The following is a 14,059-nucleotide window of genomic DNA, read 5'->3' as shown; positions in this document are numbered from 1 at the left end:
CTAGATATAGTTACTAATAGAGTTATATATAATATAAATAAATACAGTTAAAATTATATTAAGTTCCCTTAAAGAGGGATTATAAGAATAGAAAAACTCTTTATACAATAGCTAGCTAAGTAACTAAATCTTAAATAGAGAAAGATATAAAGACAGTTAGGTAATAATAATAGTATGGAAAGAACGAAAGATAGATTTAAGAGGATTAATACTTAGGAATTGCACCCATGAACAATCTGGTTGCTCGTAACGGGCTGACCGCTGGACATAACAGTCCTCTGGAAGGCATCCTGGATAAGGAGTTGAAACAATCCTTGACCTTGCGCATTGACATACATGACCCTGATAGGAATGAGCTCACAACGTGAAACCTGGACAAGCACGCTGAGTTTCTTAGGGCCTGACTGATCATAATTGGCTGCGTTGACGTTGCCTGCGGTGAGATTGGCATTCTGGGTCGTATATCCGGATAAAGCAGTTGGCCCAAGCCACAAGGCGGCAGCGTCATCGACTCCACTAAATGTGAAGTTATAAGTGCCTGACACAACAGGGTTGAAATAGCCATAGTGGTCGACAATGTTATGATCGAAGTATTGAATGCCTAGCGGCACTCCATAGAGTGTAGGGTTCGCATATGTCCAACCAAACCCTATGGTATTGGTGACTCCAGATCTTACTGGAGTCTGATCTTGGATAGAGTATTGAGGATAACCATATTGATAAGGACCATCAGATACCTGGTCAGTATTATCTGGGACGGTGCCTGGAGTCCAATAGTTAGCAACGGGATTGCGTTGCAAGGCATAGTCATCCCACTGCATTCCGGCAGTACACCGAGGGGCAGGACAAGCAGATACAGATGAAGCTTCGGTAACGAAGGTCACGACAGTGGTGGTTCCTCCCGAAGTAGCAGGGAGGGTAGTCAGACCAGTCGTAGATGCAGTTGATGTCTGAGTAGTAAGCCCGCCAGGACCACCTGTCGGACCACCTGGTAGACTGCCTGCAAGAGCGCATCTAGCACCGTCATTGTTAAGCGAAATAGGACCGTTTGTGACGAGTGAGATGGTTCTAGAGGTAATGTCAACTTTGAAGATTCTGCCGCTTGTGTTTTCAGAAGCAAAAAAGGTGTTGCTGCCCCCTGCATATGTAGCGCCAAAGATATTGTCAGCAGTAATACTGCCAAAATTCTGGAGTGACGTCCACGTCTTGGTGTTCATGTCCCATCGCCCCAAGATCGCGTTGCTTTGGGATACAGACGAACGGGCAATTCCATAAAGATAATTACCACCACCGGATAAATACACCCAATCAGATGCATCAAACGTGGGATTGGTACCTGACTGAATCACTTGCCCAAAGGTTGGTGAGCCAGGGACAAGATCGACTTGGGCCCATCGGCCATCGGTGTGGCCTAACCAGTATCGTCCTTGAGAGTCAATGTCTCCAAGCAGAGGCGGGAAATTGAAAGTTCCAACTGTGACATAATTCCCTTGTAAATCTATACGAATGATGGAGGAGCCCGTTTGATCGGTTAGAACACCATAAATATAGTTGTCCAATATGTTGTAGCCAATAGCATTGATAGTAGTGCCGGTACCGGTAGCAACAGGTGAGCGAAGAACGGATATCATGCCACTTGAAATATTCAATCGGTAGAGGCTTGTGTCCTGGATCAGATACCCATACCCATCACATGAGAAGGTAGGGGCAGCTGACTGTGTAGTGGTGACGAAAGTGACTACAGTTGTGGTGCCGCCAGAGGAAGCAGGGAGGGTAGTTAGCCCAGTAGTTGAGGCTGTTGATGTCTGTGTAGTCAGGCCACCGGGAGGGGTAACGAAGGTGACTATAGTTGTAGTACCTCCAGATGTAGCTGGAAGGGTCGTCAGTCCGGTGGTCGATGCAGTCGAAGTCTCAGTAGTGAGGCCACCAGTAGGTGAAGGGGTGACGAAGGTAATTACTGTGGTAGTTCCACCGCTGGTGGCAGGCAGAGTGGTTAGACCTGTAGTTGATGCAGTCGAAGTCTCAGTGGTCAGACCGCCGCCAGGTGTGACGAAGGTGACTATAGTTGTAGTACCTCCAGATGTAGCTGGAAGGGTCGTCAGTCCGGTGGTCGATGCAGTCGAAGTCTCAGTAGTGAGGCCACCAGTAGGTGAAGGGGTGACGAAGGTAATTACTGTGGTAGTCCCACCACTGGTAGCAGGTAGGGTTGTTAGACCTGTTGTCGATGCAGTTGAGGTCTGAGTGGTCAAACCACCTGTGGGGGCAGGGGTGATAAAGGTGACGACAGTGGTAGTGCCCCCGCTAGTTGCCGGCAGGGTAGTCAGACCTGTTGTCGATGCAGTTGAGGTCTGAGTGATAATACCGCCTGTAAGGGCAGGCGTAACAAACGTGATTACAGTAGTGGTCCCACCGCTAGTGGCTGGTAGGGTCGTTAGACCAGTCGTTGATGTAGTTATTGTCTCGGTGGTCAAGCCGCCAGTCACTGGAGTAACGAAGGTGATTACAGTAGTGGTGTCTCCAGAAGTCGCAGGGAGGGTTGTCAGGCCAGTAGTTGAGGCAGTCGAAGTTTGCGTAATGATAGCGCCAGTCACAGGCGTGACGAAAGTGACTACAGTTGTTGTGCCCCCAGAAGTCGCAGGGAGGGTTGTCAGACCGGTTGTCGATGCAGTTGAGGTCTGCGTTGTTACTCCTCCACCAGGCGTGGTAAATGTAATAACGGTTGTAGTGCCGCCTGAAGTAGCAGGCAACGTGGTTAGACCAGTTGATACACCTTCAGTCGTAATAGTAGTTAGACCTCCGGATGGAAATGGCGTCACGAAGGTGACAATAGTAGTAGTACCCCCTGATGTAGCCGGTAAGGTAGTCAGGCCAGTGGTGGATGCTGTTGAGGTCTGAGTAATAACAGCACCAGTCACAGGTGTTACGAAGGTCACAATTGTAGTAGTGCCTCCCGAAGTGGCCGGAAGGGTAGTCAGGCCGGTAGTTGATGCTGTGGACGTTACGGTGACAAGACCGCCAGTTGGGGCTGTAATATATGTGACAATTGTTGTTGTACCTCCTGATGTAGCTGGTAAGGTAGTCAGTCCAGTTGTAGATGCTGTAGACGTGAGGGTAGTCAAGCCTCCGGCGGAAGGTGACGGCGTCACGAAGGTCACAATTGTAGTAGTGCCTCCAGAAGTAGCGGGAAGGGTAGTCAGGCCAGTGGTCGATGCTGTAGATGTGAGGGTAGTTAAGCCTCCGGCGGAAGGTGACGGCGTTACGAAGGTCACAATTGTAGTGGTGCCTCCTGATGTAGCAGGTAGGGTAGTCAGACCAGTCGCGGTCCCTGTGCTTGTAACCGTAGTGACCATAGGAGGTTCTGTAACGTAGGTGACAATTGTAGTAGTGCCTCCCGAAGTAGCAGCCAGCGTGGTGAGGCCAGTGGTTGATGCAATGGACGTCAGGGTAGTTAGACCTCCTGTTAGAGATGGCGTTACAAAGGTAACAATTGTAGTAGTGCCGCCTGAGGTAGCAGGCAGGGTAGTCAGGCCGGTGGTCGATGCAGTCGACGTCTGCGTAGTGAGACCTCCAGACGCAGGCGGCGTCACGAAGGTTATAACGGTAGTTGTGCCACCGCTGGTTGCAGGTAAGGTCGTTATACCAGTAGTCGAGGCTGTACTTGTGACCGTTATGACCATAGGAGGCCCGGTCACGTAGGTTACGATAGTAGTCGTGCCACCACTAGTTGCAGGCAAGGTAGTCAGGCCTGTAGTTGATGCAGTAGACGTCTCAGTGGTAAGGGCACCGGCCGGGGTGACTAAGGTCACAACAGTAGTAGTGCCTCCTGAGGTAGCTGGTAATGTAGTAAGACCAGTTGTAGTTCCTGTGCTTGTGACCGTGGTAAGCATAGGAGGTCCAGTTACATAGGTCACAACGGTAGTCGTGCCACCCGAGGTGGCTGGTAATGTAGTCAGACCAGTTACGCTCCCTGTGCTTGTGACAGTGATAAGCATAGGTGGCCCGGTTACAGAGGTGACAACAGTAGTTGTTCCACCTGGAGTGGCTGGCAGGGTAGTGAGACCGGTCTGAGTTCCTGTAACAGTAATTGTGGTAACCAGGGAAGGTCCTGTCGCGGTGGTTATGACGGTGGTTGTGCCACCGCTAGTTACAGGTAAGGTGGTAAGACCTGTTGCGGTTCCTGTGGTCGTAAGCGTGATAACCATAGGTGGCCCGGTTACAGTGGTGACGACAGTGGTAGTGCCACCAGAGTTTGCAGGGGGAATTGTAGTCACGCCAGTAGCTGTTCCAGTAGTTATAATAGTGGTAATCAGGGGAGGTCCCGTGGCAGTAGTCATGACAGTAGTAGTACCACCAGAACTAGCGGGCGGAATTGTAGTTACCCCAGTAGCTGGTCCAGTCGTCGTGACCGTGGTGATCAGGGGAGGGCCTGTAACGAAGGTAACCACTGTAGTGGTACCGCCACTAGTAGCAGGTAACGTAGTCAGACTAGTAGCTGGGCCGGTAGAGGTAACAGTTGTGATAAGAGGAGGGCCTGTAACGAAGGTAACAACTGTAGTGGTACCGCCACTAGTAGCAGGTAATGTAGTCAGACCAGTAGCAGTACCAGTGGAAGTAACTGTGGTTCGACCCCCTGTTGGCAGTCCGGTAACGAAGGTAATCACTGTGGTTGTGCCACCGCTGGAAGCAGGAGGGACTGTGGTTAAACCAGTTGTGGGGGCGGTTTCAGTAATAGTAGTGACAGGACCAGTGGGTACAGGAGTAGTTGTAACAAATGTAATGACAGTCGTCGTTCCGCCGCTTGTGGCAGGTGGAACGGTTGTTAAGCCGGTTGTAGATGCAGTAGACGTAATGGTGGTAACTCGATCAGTAGGAAAGGGAACGATGGTGATGACAGTGTCAGGAGACGTGCCGGTACCTGTAATGGTCGTCGCAGTTGGTGATGTGACTGACCCGGTGGATGTGATAGTGATAACACCTCGAGTGTTTGAAGGGACGTTTGTAACGAGAACTGTTTTTGTACACGAAGTTGAACAGCCAGGATCTACTGGTAGAGTTGTAGTTCCTGGTATAGCTCCGGTGGTAAAAACAGTAGTAACAGGTGATTGACCAGGTATAGTAGTGATGATAACTGTCTCAGTACACGACTTGGTGCAGCCAGAAGGGCGGGCCAGAGTTGTAGTTCCTGGAACATTTCCATTTGTGAAAACCGTAGTAGCTGGTGGTTGACCTGGTACAGTGGTGATAACAATTGTCTCTGTACAAGACTTGGTGCAGCCAGAGGGGATTGGCAGGGTAGAAGTTCCAGCAGTTGGGCCAGTTGTAAAGACAGTTGTGGCAGGTAGCTGCCCTGGTGTAGTTGTAATAACAAAGGTTTGAGTGCATGTAGTACAACCAGAGGGGATTGGCAAAGTAGAAGTTCCAGCAGTTGGGCCAGTTGTGAAAATAGTTGTAGCAGGTCGATGCCCTGTTGTAGTTGTAATAACAACTGTTCTAGTACACGACTTAGTGCAACCAGGAGCAGGAGGCAGTGTTGTAGTGCCGGGAACCGATCCACCGGTAGTGACAGTAACTTCTGGGGGACAAACAACGGTAGCCGTACAATAGGCACAGCCTGGTGATGGCGTCAAGGTAGTTGTAACAGGAACCATATCAGTCACAGTGACAGTCTTTGTCGTAGGTCCAGGGCAGATAATGACTGTGCTCTTGCCACCAGTAGAGACAGGAGGTACCGCTGTGATGTAGGCTATGGTATCATGAGTAGTGACAGTAGCGCATACCGGGCAGTGAGGCACATGTTGATAGACAGTGGTAGTGCCAGCCGGGTTATTGGGTGTTACTGTAGAGATGAAGGGGATAGATCCAGTGGTAGTGATAGTAACACAACCAGAGCCAGAGCCAGAGCCAGAGCCAGAGCCAGAACCAGAGCCAGAGCCAGAGCCAGAGCCAGAACCAGGATGGCCAGGACTAGAGCCAGAACCGGCACATACAATGACAGTTGTCTTGTCCCCTTCACTACCAGGCAGGATCGTAGTGACGTAAGGAAGAGAGCCAGTAGTGGTCACAGTAACACAATCTTTGCAAGGGGACTGGGCTCCTGGAGAGGTAGGGACTCCTGAACCTAGATGGCTATTCTGCGGGACAGGGATAAGAGTCTGAGTATACCAAGAGTTGCGGGTATAAGTGCGCGTAATAGTCGTAGTAGATGTCTGACCATCATGTACAATCTCATACGGCTGGAGCACTACATCTGTCCCATCACCTATGCAGGCATCTGGCGCAGGAGCAGCAAGAATGCTGCCGACAAGGCCAAAAGCCGCACCTATGGTGAGATGCATAGCTTGAGGGTTGAAAAAGAGCGTTGATGTGAAAGCCAATTAGCAGAAGTGTAAGTAATGAATGAATGAATGAATGAATGAGCGAGCGATGTAAATAGAGTGATGATTTTCAATACTATGACTTATTGTTCTCTTACTTATAGATCTCCAGAGAGCCCCACCATCTCAGAGTTCTAGCAGTTTGTTGTTGATTTCAAGTCTCAACACAATGCCTCCATCGGCCACGACGATGGCAAGGCTTGTCATGATCCCTTACATTTCAGGGTCATAGGCCAGGTTCAACCGATTTGGGCAGCCTTATTAGTGGTAGGCAGTGATTCAAAAAGTCTAAGTCCCCTCTGGCGTTGATGGCTGATACTAGTGCAGGGGATATGTTAGGGATATCGGCGACCGGAGGATCTGCACCCCCGAGTGGACTCCTCATCGTTAGGAAATAGAAACAAGGTATCTCATGTAAATGAACATGCCAAGGTACCGCCTCAATTTTCCGTTGGACATAGAGCCCCAGTCTAAATCATCTCCACAGGATCTTAATGACTGAACCTTATTGTGGGGCCCCTTGTATTCCATGGAGGACTGTATAATTCCTTAGCTTCAACCACAAATAGTTGCAAAGAACGATATCTAAAACCACAAGGGAGAAAACCCTTTACTATAGTTCGCTTATCTCAGCTCGAAAGGGACAGAGCTAGTATATCGGTAACCCTTTCATTTTGAATGCTGCCGTCGCATTGTGGCATATCTTCCAAGGACAAAGAGCAAGACACAAGACTAGGAACCTCAAGGGAGATATTTCTTCCCAGATATATCGCCCCTGTGCTTTGAAAGGGACAGCCACGTGATTCTTTATTGTCTAGGGAAAGGGATAAATCATACGACTGAGATTATGGAATCTTGAGGGGGATTTCCCTTTCTGATAGAGGCCTAAGCAACTTCAGGAGTATGGAGACTGCACATGTATGATTGCGACATCATGGACTAAAAAAGACGGTATGTGTAGCATCAGACCAATGTTGATATTTACCTGGTATATGCTGCAGTATAAGAACCTTTTAATAGCCTTTTGCTAAATCAAATCCTTAAACTTTACATTCATTTCTATCTTTTAATACTTCAATACCAGTAGGCACTATGAAGTACTGGTCTCCCTTATTTATTTGTTCCCTGCTCTTCGGAGCGGCTTCTGCAAACAGCGCCGTCTCTTCAGACTGCATCTCAACACATCTACTTCCAGTCATTACCACTTCTGCTTCTGCTCTTATTCTGACTGATCTGATGCCCGAAGCAACTTCTGTTTCAAACAAGTTGCCAGAGCCTCACTCTGAATCTGCTCCGGGCGCAGTCAATACTCAAAAGACTAGCCCTGTATCGGTTGAACCAATCGTCCATGGCGGTATCCCTACTATGTCTGGTGAAGGCTCTGGGAAGCCGGCCACCGCTGCCTCTACACCATCTTCATCCACCCACCCTGTTCACGTCTCTGGGGCCTCCAACGAGGGTACTAGCAAGACTGGTAGAGCTGCATTTGCGGCGCTGGCTCTTGCCTTGATCATTCAGTCGGCTGGCTCAATGTGATTGGCTCACCAGCTTTTCACACGGCGTGTTGTCGTCAAGCTTGGTCAACAAGGATCAAGTTCACTGCACTCTTGGATAATGGCATTGGTATGTCAGTAGCCTGAGTTACAGGGAGTTATTACAAGTATTATTTACTTCTTTTACTGTCTTTGAGTATAGTTCTCTGTACGATAAGGACTTTTAAATTTAAACAATTATTCTTCTTACTTTATGAATTTACTTATTAGACTGCGACATCGACTGATTAGGAGATATACACCTCCGGGGTATGGTGCAGGTACATGATGTAGCTTCTTTAAACACGTTTTCTTAAGTCTCTTGTAAGCACTATTATGTATCATTTGGCGAAAATGTAGCCAGGTTCCCGGTGCGTCTCGGTCACTACTTGCCGCTTTTGTAATAGATGATCTTTTAAACCACCCCCAGCGCAATCAAGTTTGATATGACTAAATTTGTCGTGGTGCTGGCTTTTTTTTCTTGGTGGCAAAGGTCAGCCGTACAGGGGCGCGCTATCAGCTATCCAGATCCAGCCCTTGGGGTTATAATGTAAAACCGGTACTTTTTGTTAAATTCAGTGGTATCTTCTGTAGTCGCCTCGAAAATCAATTTAGTATTATCTCCAGTTCCACTAAGCGTATAAGACCTTATTGCTGGATTCGATTCCTCTGTGGCAGAATCCATCCGAAAAATCTCGGAAATGCACATTTGTGACCCCCGCGACATGTACAGCAGGAAAACGTTGGCGGGAGTTGATCGGTTTTTGGTGCAAGCCATTCTGCTGATTTTCCTACCCAAGGTCAGACTGAGTATGAGACATTCCTAGTCGTACTTGGTTAGGGGCAAAAGTAGGGGCCATTTCCATCAGCTTCAGTGGTCTGTGCGTTGTAACTGCACTGTAATTTAGTGCTAATTGCACTGAGGAGCCTACTGTACTGCTTTCTGATTGGCTCGTTTAATACTGTAAAACTACCACTTTAGGAAGTATGCTGTGGCGGTTGTGGCATATCTCTCTATTACTGTGGCGTTAAGTAGGGATATATATATCACGTGACTACTTTGAAAATATTTTAATATTCTAATTGGCTAAGGTATAAGCTGTATTAATTAAGGTTTAGGTCAAGATACCTCTGAAGGCGCTGTAGACCCACTAATCTAGAGAGGCTCGCACAGTGAGGTTACAGCGCACAGACCACTGAAGCTGATGGAAATGGCCCCTACTTATGCCCCTAACCAAGTAAATCGCTCTCTGTGTGTTATGACAATCATTGCAATTGGGTGAGGGGCAAATGAGGGTACCTGACCTTACCTTCTTCGAGTTAGAGCTACAGTAGTTAGCCTTTCCATCTCACCCGCAATAGAGGAATACAGTTTCACAGCATGTAAGGGTGTTTGGAGAAACTCCATCCCAGTACCTCAAACCAGATATCGCTAGTCTCGACATTGCGTGTGTATCCTTTCTTAGTTACTGTCGCCTCTTCAAGCCACTTTTTGGACAGTTCCGGATATGGTTTTCCTAACGCAGGTAACCATTTTCAGTCTCTGTTTAGATAGAGTTGGACAACTCCTTCGTCCTACCTATAGAGGTGTTAGCGGCCATATGCAAGATTACGCTAATGTGGTTACAGATCCCGCATAGTTTCCTGGATCTCCCGCGAGGACTTAGCGCTAGTATTAACAAAATAGTTTCAAACGCTTGGACAGTGCGTGAATCTTGGCGTCAGCCGGCTTGGATCTTTACCAAATCAGAATTGCCCGGGATCGATCCGAGTAGAGCTGTCGTGGGCCCTTAACAAGCAGTTCGGTGAGTTCAGCACTCGTGTGGCTAAGCTACCACTGAATTAGGTCTCTACTGGGCAAACAAACGGTGGCTTCTCAAACGACACAAAGTTTATCGCCCAAGATCACTGCCATTCGCAGTAAGTACAACACAGATCCTCAACATCCCTTGCACTACTAAACTCTCTTACTATGAAATCGGAGCCGGCCTCCCGAATAGCTCTTTGCTTGACTACAGGCTACAGTGGTTAAAAATGTATTATGCAGTGTAAATCTTTGTGTACCGGTACCTCTAATTAGGGGATCTTAGAAATATCCATCTCAATATCCCTAGTGATAAACCAGAATAACCCAAAAAGTAGGCCTCTTGGAAAGTCAGTATTAGCCTTTGTCCAGTATGGGACCCATTTAGTACACTTCATTCAGCCTGTAGATAGTGAGACATTCGTCGTCGGGCGCGGCCTTGGCCATCTTCGTACCTACCCGTGACATACACGTATCGACACGGGTACCTGCACATGACCGTTACCCGTTCAGTGCAACTGGCGCAGGTACTTAATGCTGAAATCCTATTTAGAATGTAATTCTTAAAAAGGATGGAGCTGCCCCGTGTTACGTGGGATTGTGTGCAATTCTCCAGTTACTCTAGTACTTTTCCAAGTTCCTGACTGTCTGCCTCTTCTGCCTCCGGAGTTCGGTGAAATGGACTCCTTTGCTACTCAAGAGGAGTGCGAACTCATCTCTCCTGACTTGATGGATTTGTACTTGTGAGTCGAGAATATAATTTCTAGGTATTTCTCAGCCGAGCTGACTTCATCCTTAGGGCCAACTTGGAACACCTGCAGCTCTCAAACCCTCCCCAGCCATCTGAGATCAACATCACGAGCCATCACGTTGACCCATCTGATCAGTTTTATCTCAGCTTCGACATGAGTCAGCCTTTAGCAAATGTTCCATTTCATCCACCACATGGGTCAAATATGCAGCATTCCGGCGATCAGAATACGGGCCGTTGCCTTGACCCGATACGGTGTGGGTCAGACCAAGAATTCGATATCACCCCTTATCTCGATTTCAGCTTTGGTACGGGAGCCGTGCCGCATCTCAGTGCCCACTCGCCAGGTCTTAGCTTCGGCGCCGATTTGACCGATGATCGCCACCCACCACTTCAACATCAGACCACTTGTCAGCCACCAGCCACTTATGACTGGGTCGAGCTAAATTTGGACGGCACACAGCCTACATCGAGTGTCACAACCGAGGACGTCAGATTGCAAGATTCACCGCCTACTATATGTCAGCTTCTAAACCATGTTCGGAACCTGGATGACTCAAACCTATTGGACTTGAAAGCATTGATCGACCAACGGGTGTCGGGCAACAACAAGACTGAGCCTCACAACGTGCTCCAAGATCAAAACGTGCTTTCAAACCTTGAGGACTCAAGGGCGGACCCGTTGAGCTCGCAGTCCCCAAGCCAATCAGATGATGGGCCGACCCACAGTAAGCCAACTCTGTCCTGTGTGGAGAATCCTCTAAGTAACCTTTTAGACCCGCAATCCAATCGTCTCCCGGGTACCCGGGTTCAATATGAAATGATGCGCTACCCATGCGGCTTTCCCGCCTGCAAAAAGACATTCAAGCGCAAGGAGCACGCCAAGCGGCATTATAAGACGTAATAGACATCATGCCCAAGGCTAGAGAAATTGCACTGACACCCATACAGATGTCATGGTGGAGAGACAAAGCTCTACACCTGTGAATTTTGCGGCAAGAATACCTTTGCCCGTAGGGATAATTTAAATGCCCATCGAAAACTACACAGTCGAAAGAGAAGGATGATTAGTAATGGCGTCCACTATATCCCTGCTGCAGCAGATATGTTTAACATAGTAAAGAACAATTCCTCAGACAGGAGTCAGAAGAAGGAAACAGCTCCTTTTGTATATACTTCACTTTAATACGGAATTAAATATAAATTATATTATAAATATCTTATATCTCCTCATTTCCTAAGATTAAACCTCAAGGGATAACTTTATTGTAGTATTAGTAGTATCAACTTAAGAAAAGTCATTTTAGCTCCTTAGATAAATATTATAAATAAGACTTAGGATTCTATCTTTTTTATTCTTTCTTACCTCTCCAAGGCTATAATCTAGCAACATGGATCTACCTAAAATAGCACGAGAACCCCACTCATACCGCCACAACAAAAGACACTCTGTTAGGCCAATGTCTCTGAAGCACCTTCAATATTCTTTCAAGAGGGTATTCTTTAGACAGGGAAAGCGAACCGTACAAACACAGAGCACCTTCACGACAATACATCCGTTGTCGTCCCAACTACGGGCCAGTCTCATCACAGCAGAGTTATCTCACCGGCTCTCCTCACTCCAGCTGGATATGGAGGGCTTTGACAAAGCTCCGGCTTCTTATGATGGATTCCCTTCGTCATTCGAGACGATCTCCCAGTTTCAAGAGCTGAACGAATACCAATGCAAGTCTATGCCACGTGACGCTACTACTGTGGATAATGAAAGGTCTAGTGACAGTAGTGTCACTGCCAAGTCTCAAGAGGCAGAAGAGCAACCAATCCGGCGGAGCCAATCCGGCAAAGTGAAAGAAGAGAGGAGTGTCGCAAGGAAAACCGTCAACGAAGAACTGGCTTCTCCTTGCAGATCCGCAGAGCAGGCCAAGCCTATCCCAAAGTCACAGAAAGAGCTTGCATGTATGGAATCAAGAGCCAGCTCATCAAGTCCCAAGGCGCCTATCTCTGAGATCTCGCGACGCACGGGCAATTTCGATACGGCCCTTGATGCTAGAGAACATATTCTGCTGAGAGCCGGCATTGGATTAGGCATGATGGCCAAGGACTCTCCAGATGATTCGGCACGGGAAAAGTCCAAACACTCAAGTGGGATCCAGCAAAACGCCGACAAAGCCCTTGGTGGCAGGGTCAGTCCAGAGCCAGAATTGCCAATGCCTTTCGATACGACCTGGAAAATTTCGTCATCTAAGACGATGGAATTGCTCGACTTGAGCCACACAGTCAAGGGCACTTACTTGACGAATAGCGAAAAGGGTCTCTGGGAAAGACAGCTACCAGATCCGAGACATCCTAAAGGTGTCTCAGGGTCACTGCCAAGTCTAGACCTGCGCCCACCAATGGGTCCAGTCCATCTTTCCCAAGTTGCCGAATTCAGGCATGATGAAGTTACACTGCACAAAGATCAAACCTTTTCAAGAACTAAATCCACACTAAAACGCAGCGTCTCCGCAAGTGACCATGACTCCAAGAGGAGAACAGGTCTCGAACAAGCCAAATTGCGGGCCCCTTCCCGGCAGCTGTTTTTATATGGCAATGATGCCAAAGCATTTGGCGTACCAGTGATCCGGGGCAGCAGATTATCGCCCACTCAGACTGGCTTGCCAATCTTCAACTCTGCCAGTGGTAGAACTCAAGCCGGGGATAAAACAGAAATCTGTCATCATTACCTTTCCTCAGAAAAAGCACCAAGATCAATGTCCCTGACTCACAAAAGGCATCGCCATTCGCCAATTTCGGATTCCCAGGGGATGGGTCAGGGAGGCCCCCGAGGTAAATCATCTTCCGGGCCAAGCCGCTTAGCGGGGAGAGGCGCCACGCTTAAGAGGGCTGGGCATTGTGACACGGCTTCCGGCCATGCAAACTGCCACTCGATGCCGCTAAACTACCCGCCATCAAAGGCTGACTGCGGGAGTCGCCAAGAACCGAGATCCAATACACCTTACGTGCAGAGAGCATATGTGCAATGCAAATCGCCAAGTCAATGTAAACCGATGACCAGGGTGACGCCAAGCAACGCCTATCACAAAGCCCATCGGCGCACAACCATGCAAGACTTGTATCTCGTATTACCAAGGCACCCTACAAATCACAATCCTTTGTTATTAAGAGAGAGACGCAGTTTTGCAGCCAGTTGGGCATATGACCCATGCCCAACGGACTTTGCAGTAACAGCAGGAGAAGCAGTGACAGTGCGTACACCCAGGTAATGGCCTATTGCGAAACATAAGGTAGATATAGTCATGAGATGTTACAACATGGAAGTAACTGGTCTCGGTCCGAGACCGTAGCGCAATTGTTTAGTCTCTATGGTATAATATCTATAGGATAACTGTGGCCTGTAAGGTTAAGCTTTAGGCTGTAAATATAGATACTAAATAATAATATAATATTTTTCCCTTTAATATAAGCTTTTACTTAAAAGCTTTTATAATAACTAATAAATCTTATTATAAGCCTTAGGGTAAAGGGAAGAAACTAAAATAGATAGTATAATATTTAAGTTATTACTATATTAACTTATAAAATTTAGTAGTCCTTATAA

General features: G+C 47.7%; 3 protein-coding genes across 3 annotated transcripts; 2 read left to right on the top strand and 1 right to left on the bottom strand.

Moving 5' to 3' along the window:
• Positions 1-212: 212 nt before the first annotated feature.
• FSUBG_13936 (uncharacterized protein) lies at positions 213-6,335 on the bottom strand (the record flags this gene model as incomplete). Its single annotated transcript, XM_036678879.1, has 1 exon — positions 213-6,335. The coding sequence occupies one exon, from the start codon at positions 6,333-6,335 to the stop codon at positions 213-215; it is 6,123 nt and encodes a 2,040-aa protein (XP_036530603.1).
• Positions 6,336-7,466: 1,131 nt separating this feature from the next.
• On the top strand, positions 7,467-7,910 carry FSUBG_13935 (uncharacterized protein; the record flags this gene model as incomplete). Its single annotated transcript, XM_036678878.1, has 1 exon — positions 7,467-7,910. The coding sequence occupies one exon, from the start codon at positions 7,467-7,469 to the stop codon at positions 7,908-7,910; it is 444 nt and encodes a 147-aa protein (XP_036530602.1).
• Positions 7,911-10,388: 2,478 nt separating this feature from the next.
• FSUBG_13934 (zinc finger odd-paired-like (opl)) lies at positions 10,389-12,973 on the top strand (the record flags this gene model as incomplete). The annotated part of the gene is made up of 6 exons (XM_036678877.1): positions 10,389-10,453; positions 10,510-11,189; positions 11,238-11,361; positions 11,413-11,578; positions 12,087-12,902; positions 12,959-12,973. The coding sequence occupies 6 exons, from the start codon at positions 10,389-10,391 to the stop codon at positions 12,971-12,973; spliced, it is 1,866 nt and encodes a 621-aa protein (XP_036530601.1).
• Positions 12,974-14,059: the final 1,086 nt, after the last annotated feature.

Source organism: Fusarium subglutinans, assembly GCF_013396075.1.
Source record: "Fusarium subglutinans strain NRRL 66333 chromosome Unknown NRRL66333_c0000436, whole genome shotgun sequence".
NCBI classification, from domain to species: Eukaryota; Fungi; Ascomycota; class Sordariomycetes; order Hypocreales; family Nectriaceae; genus Fusarium; species Fusarium subglutinans.
This window is presented reverse-complemented; position numbering and strand designations above follow the sequence as displayed.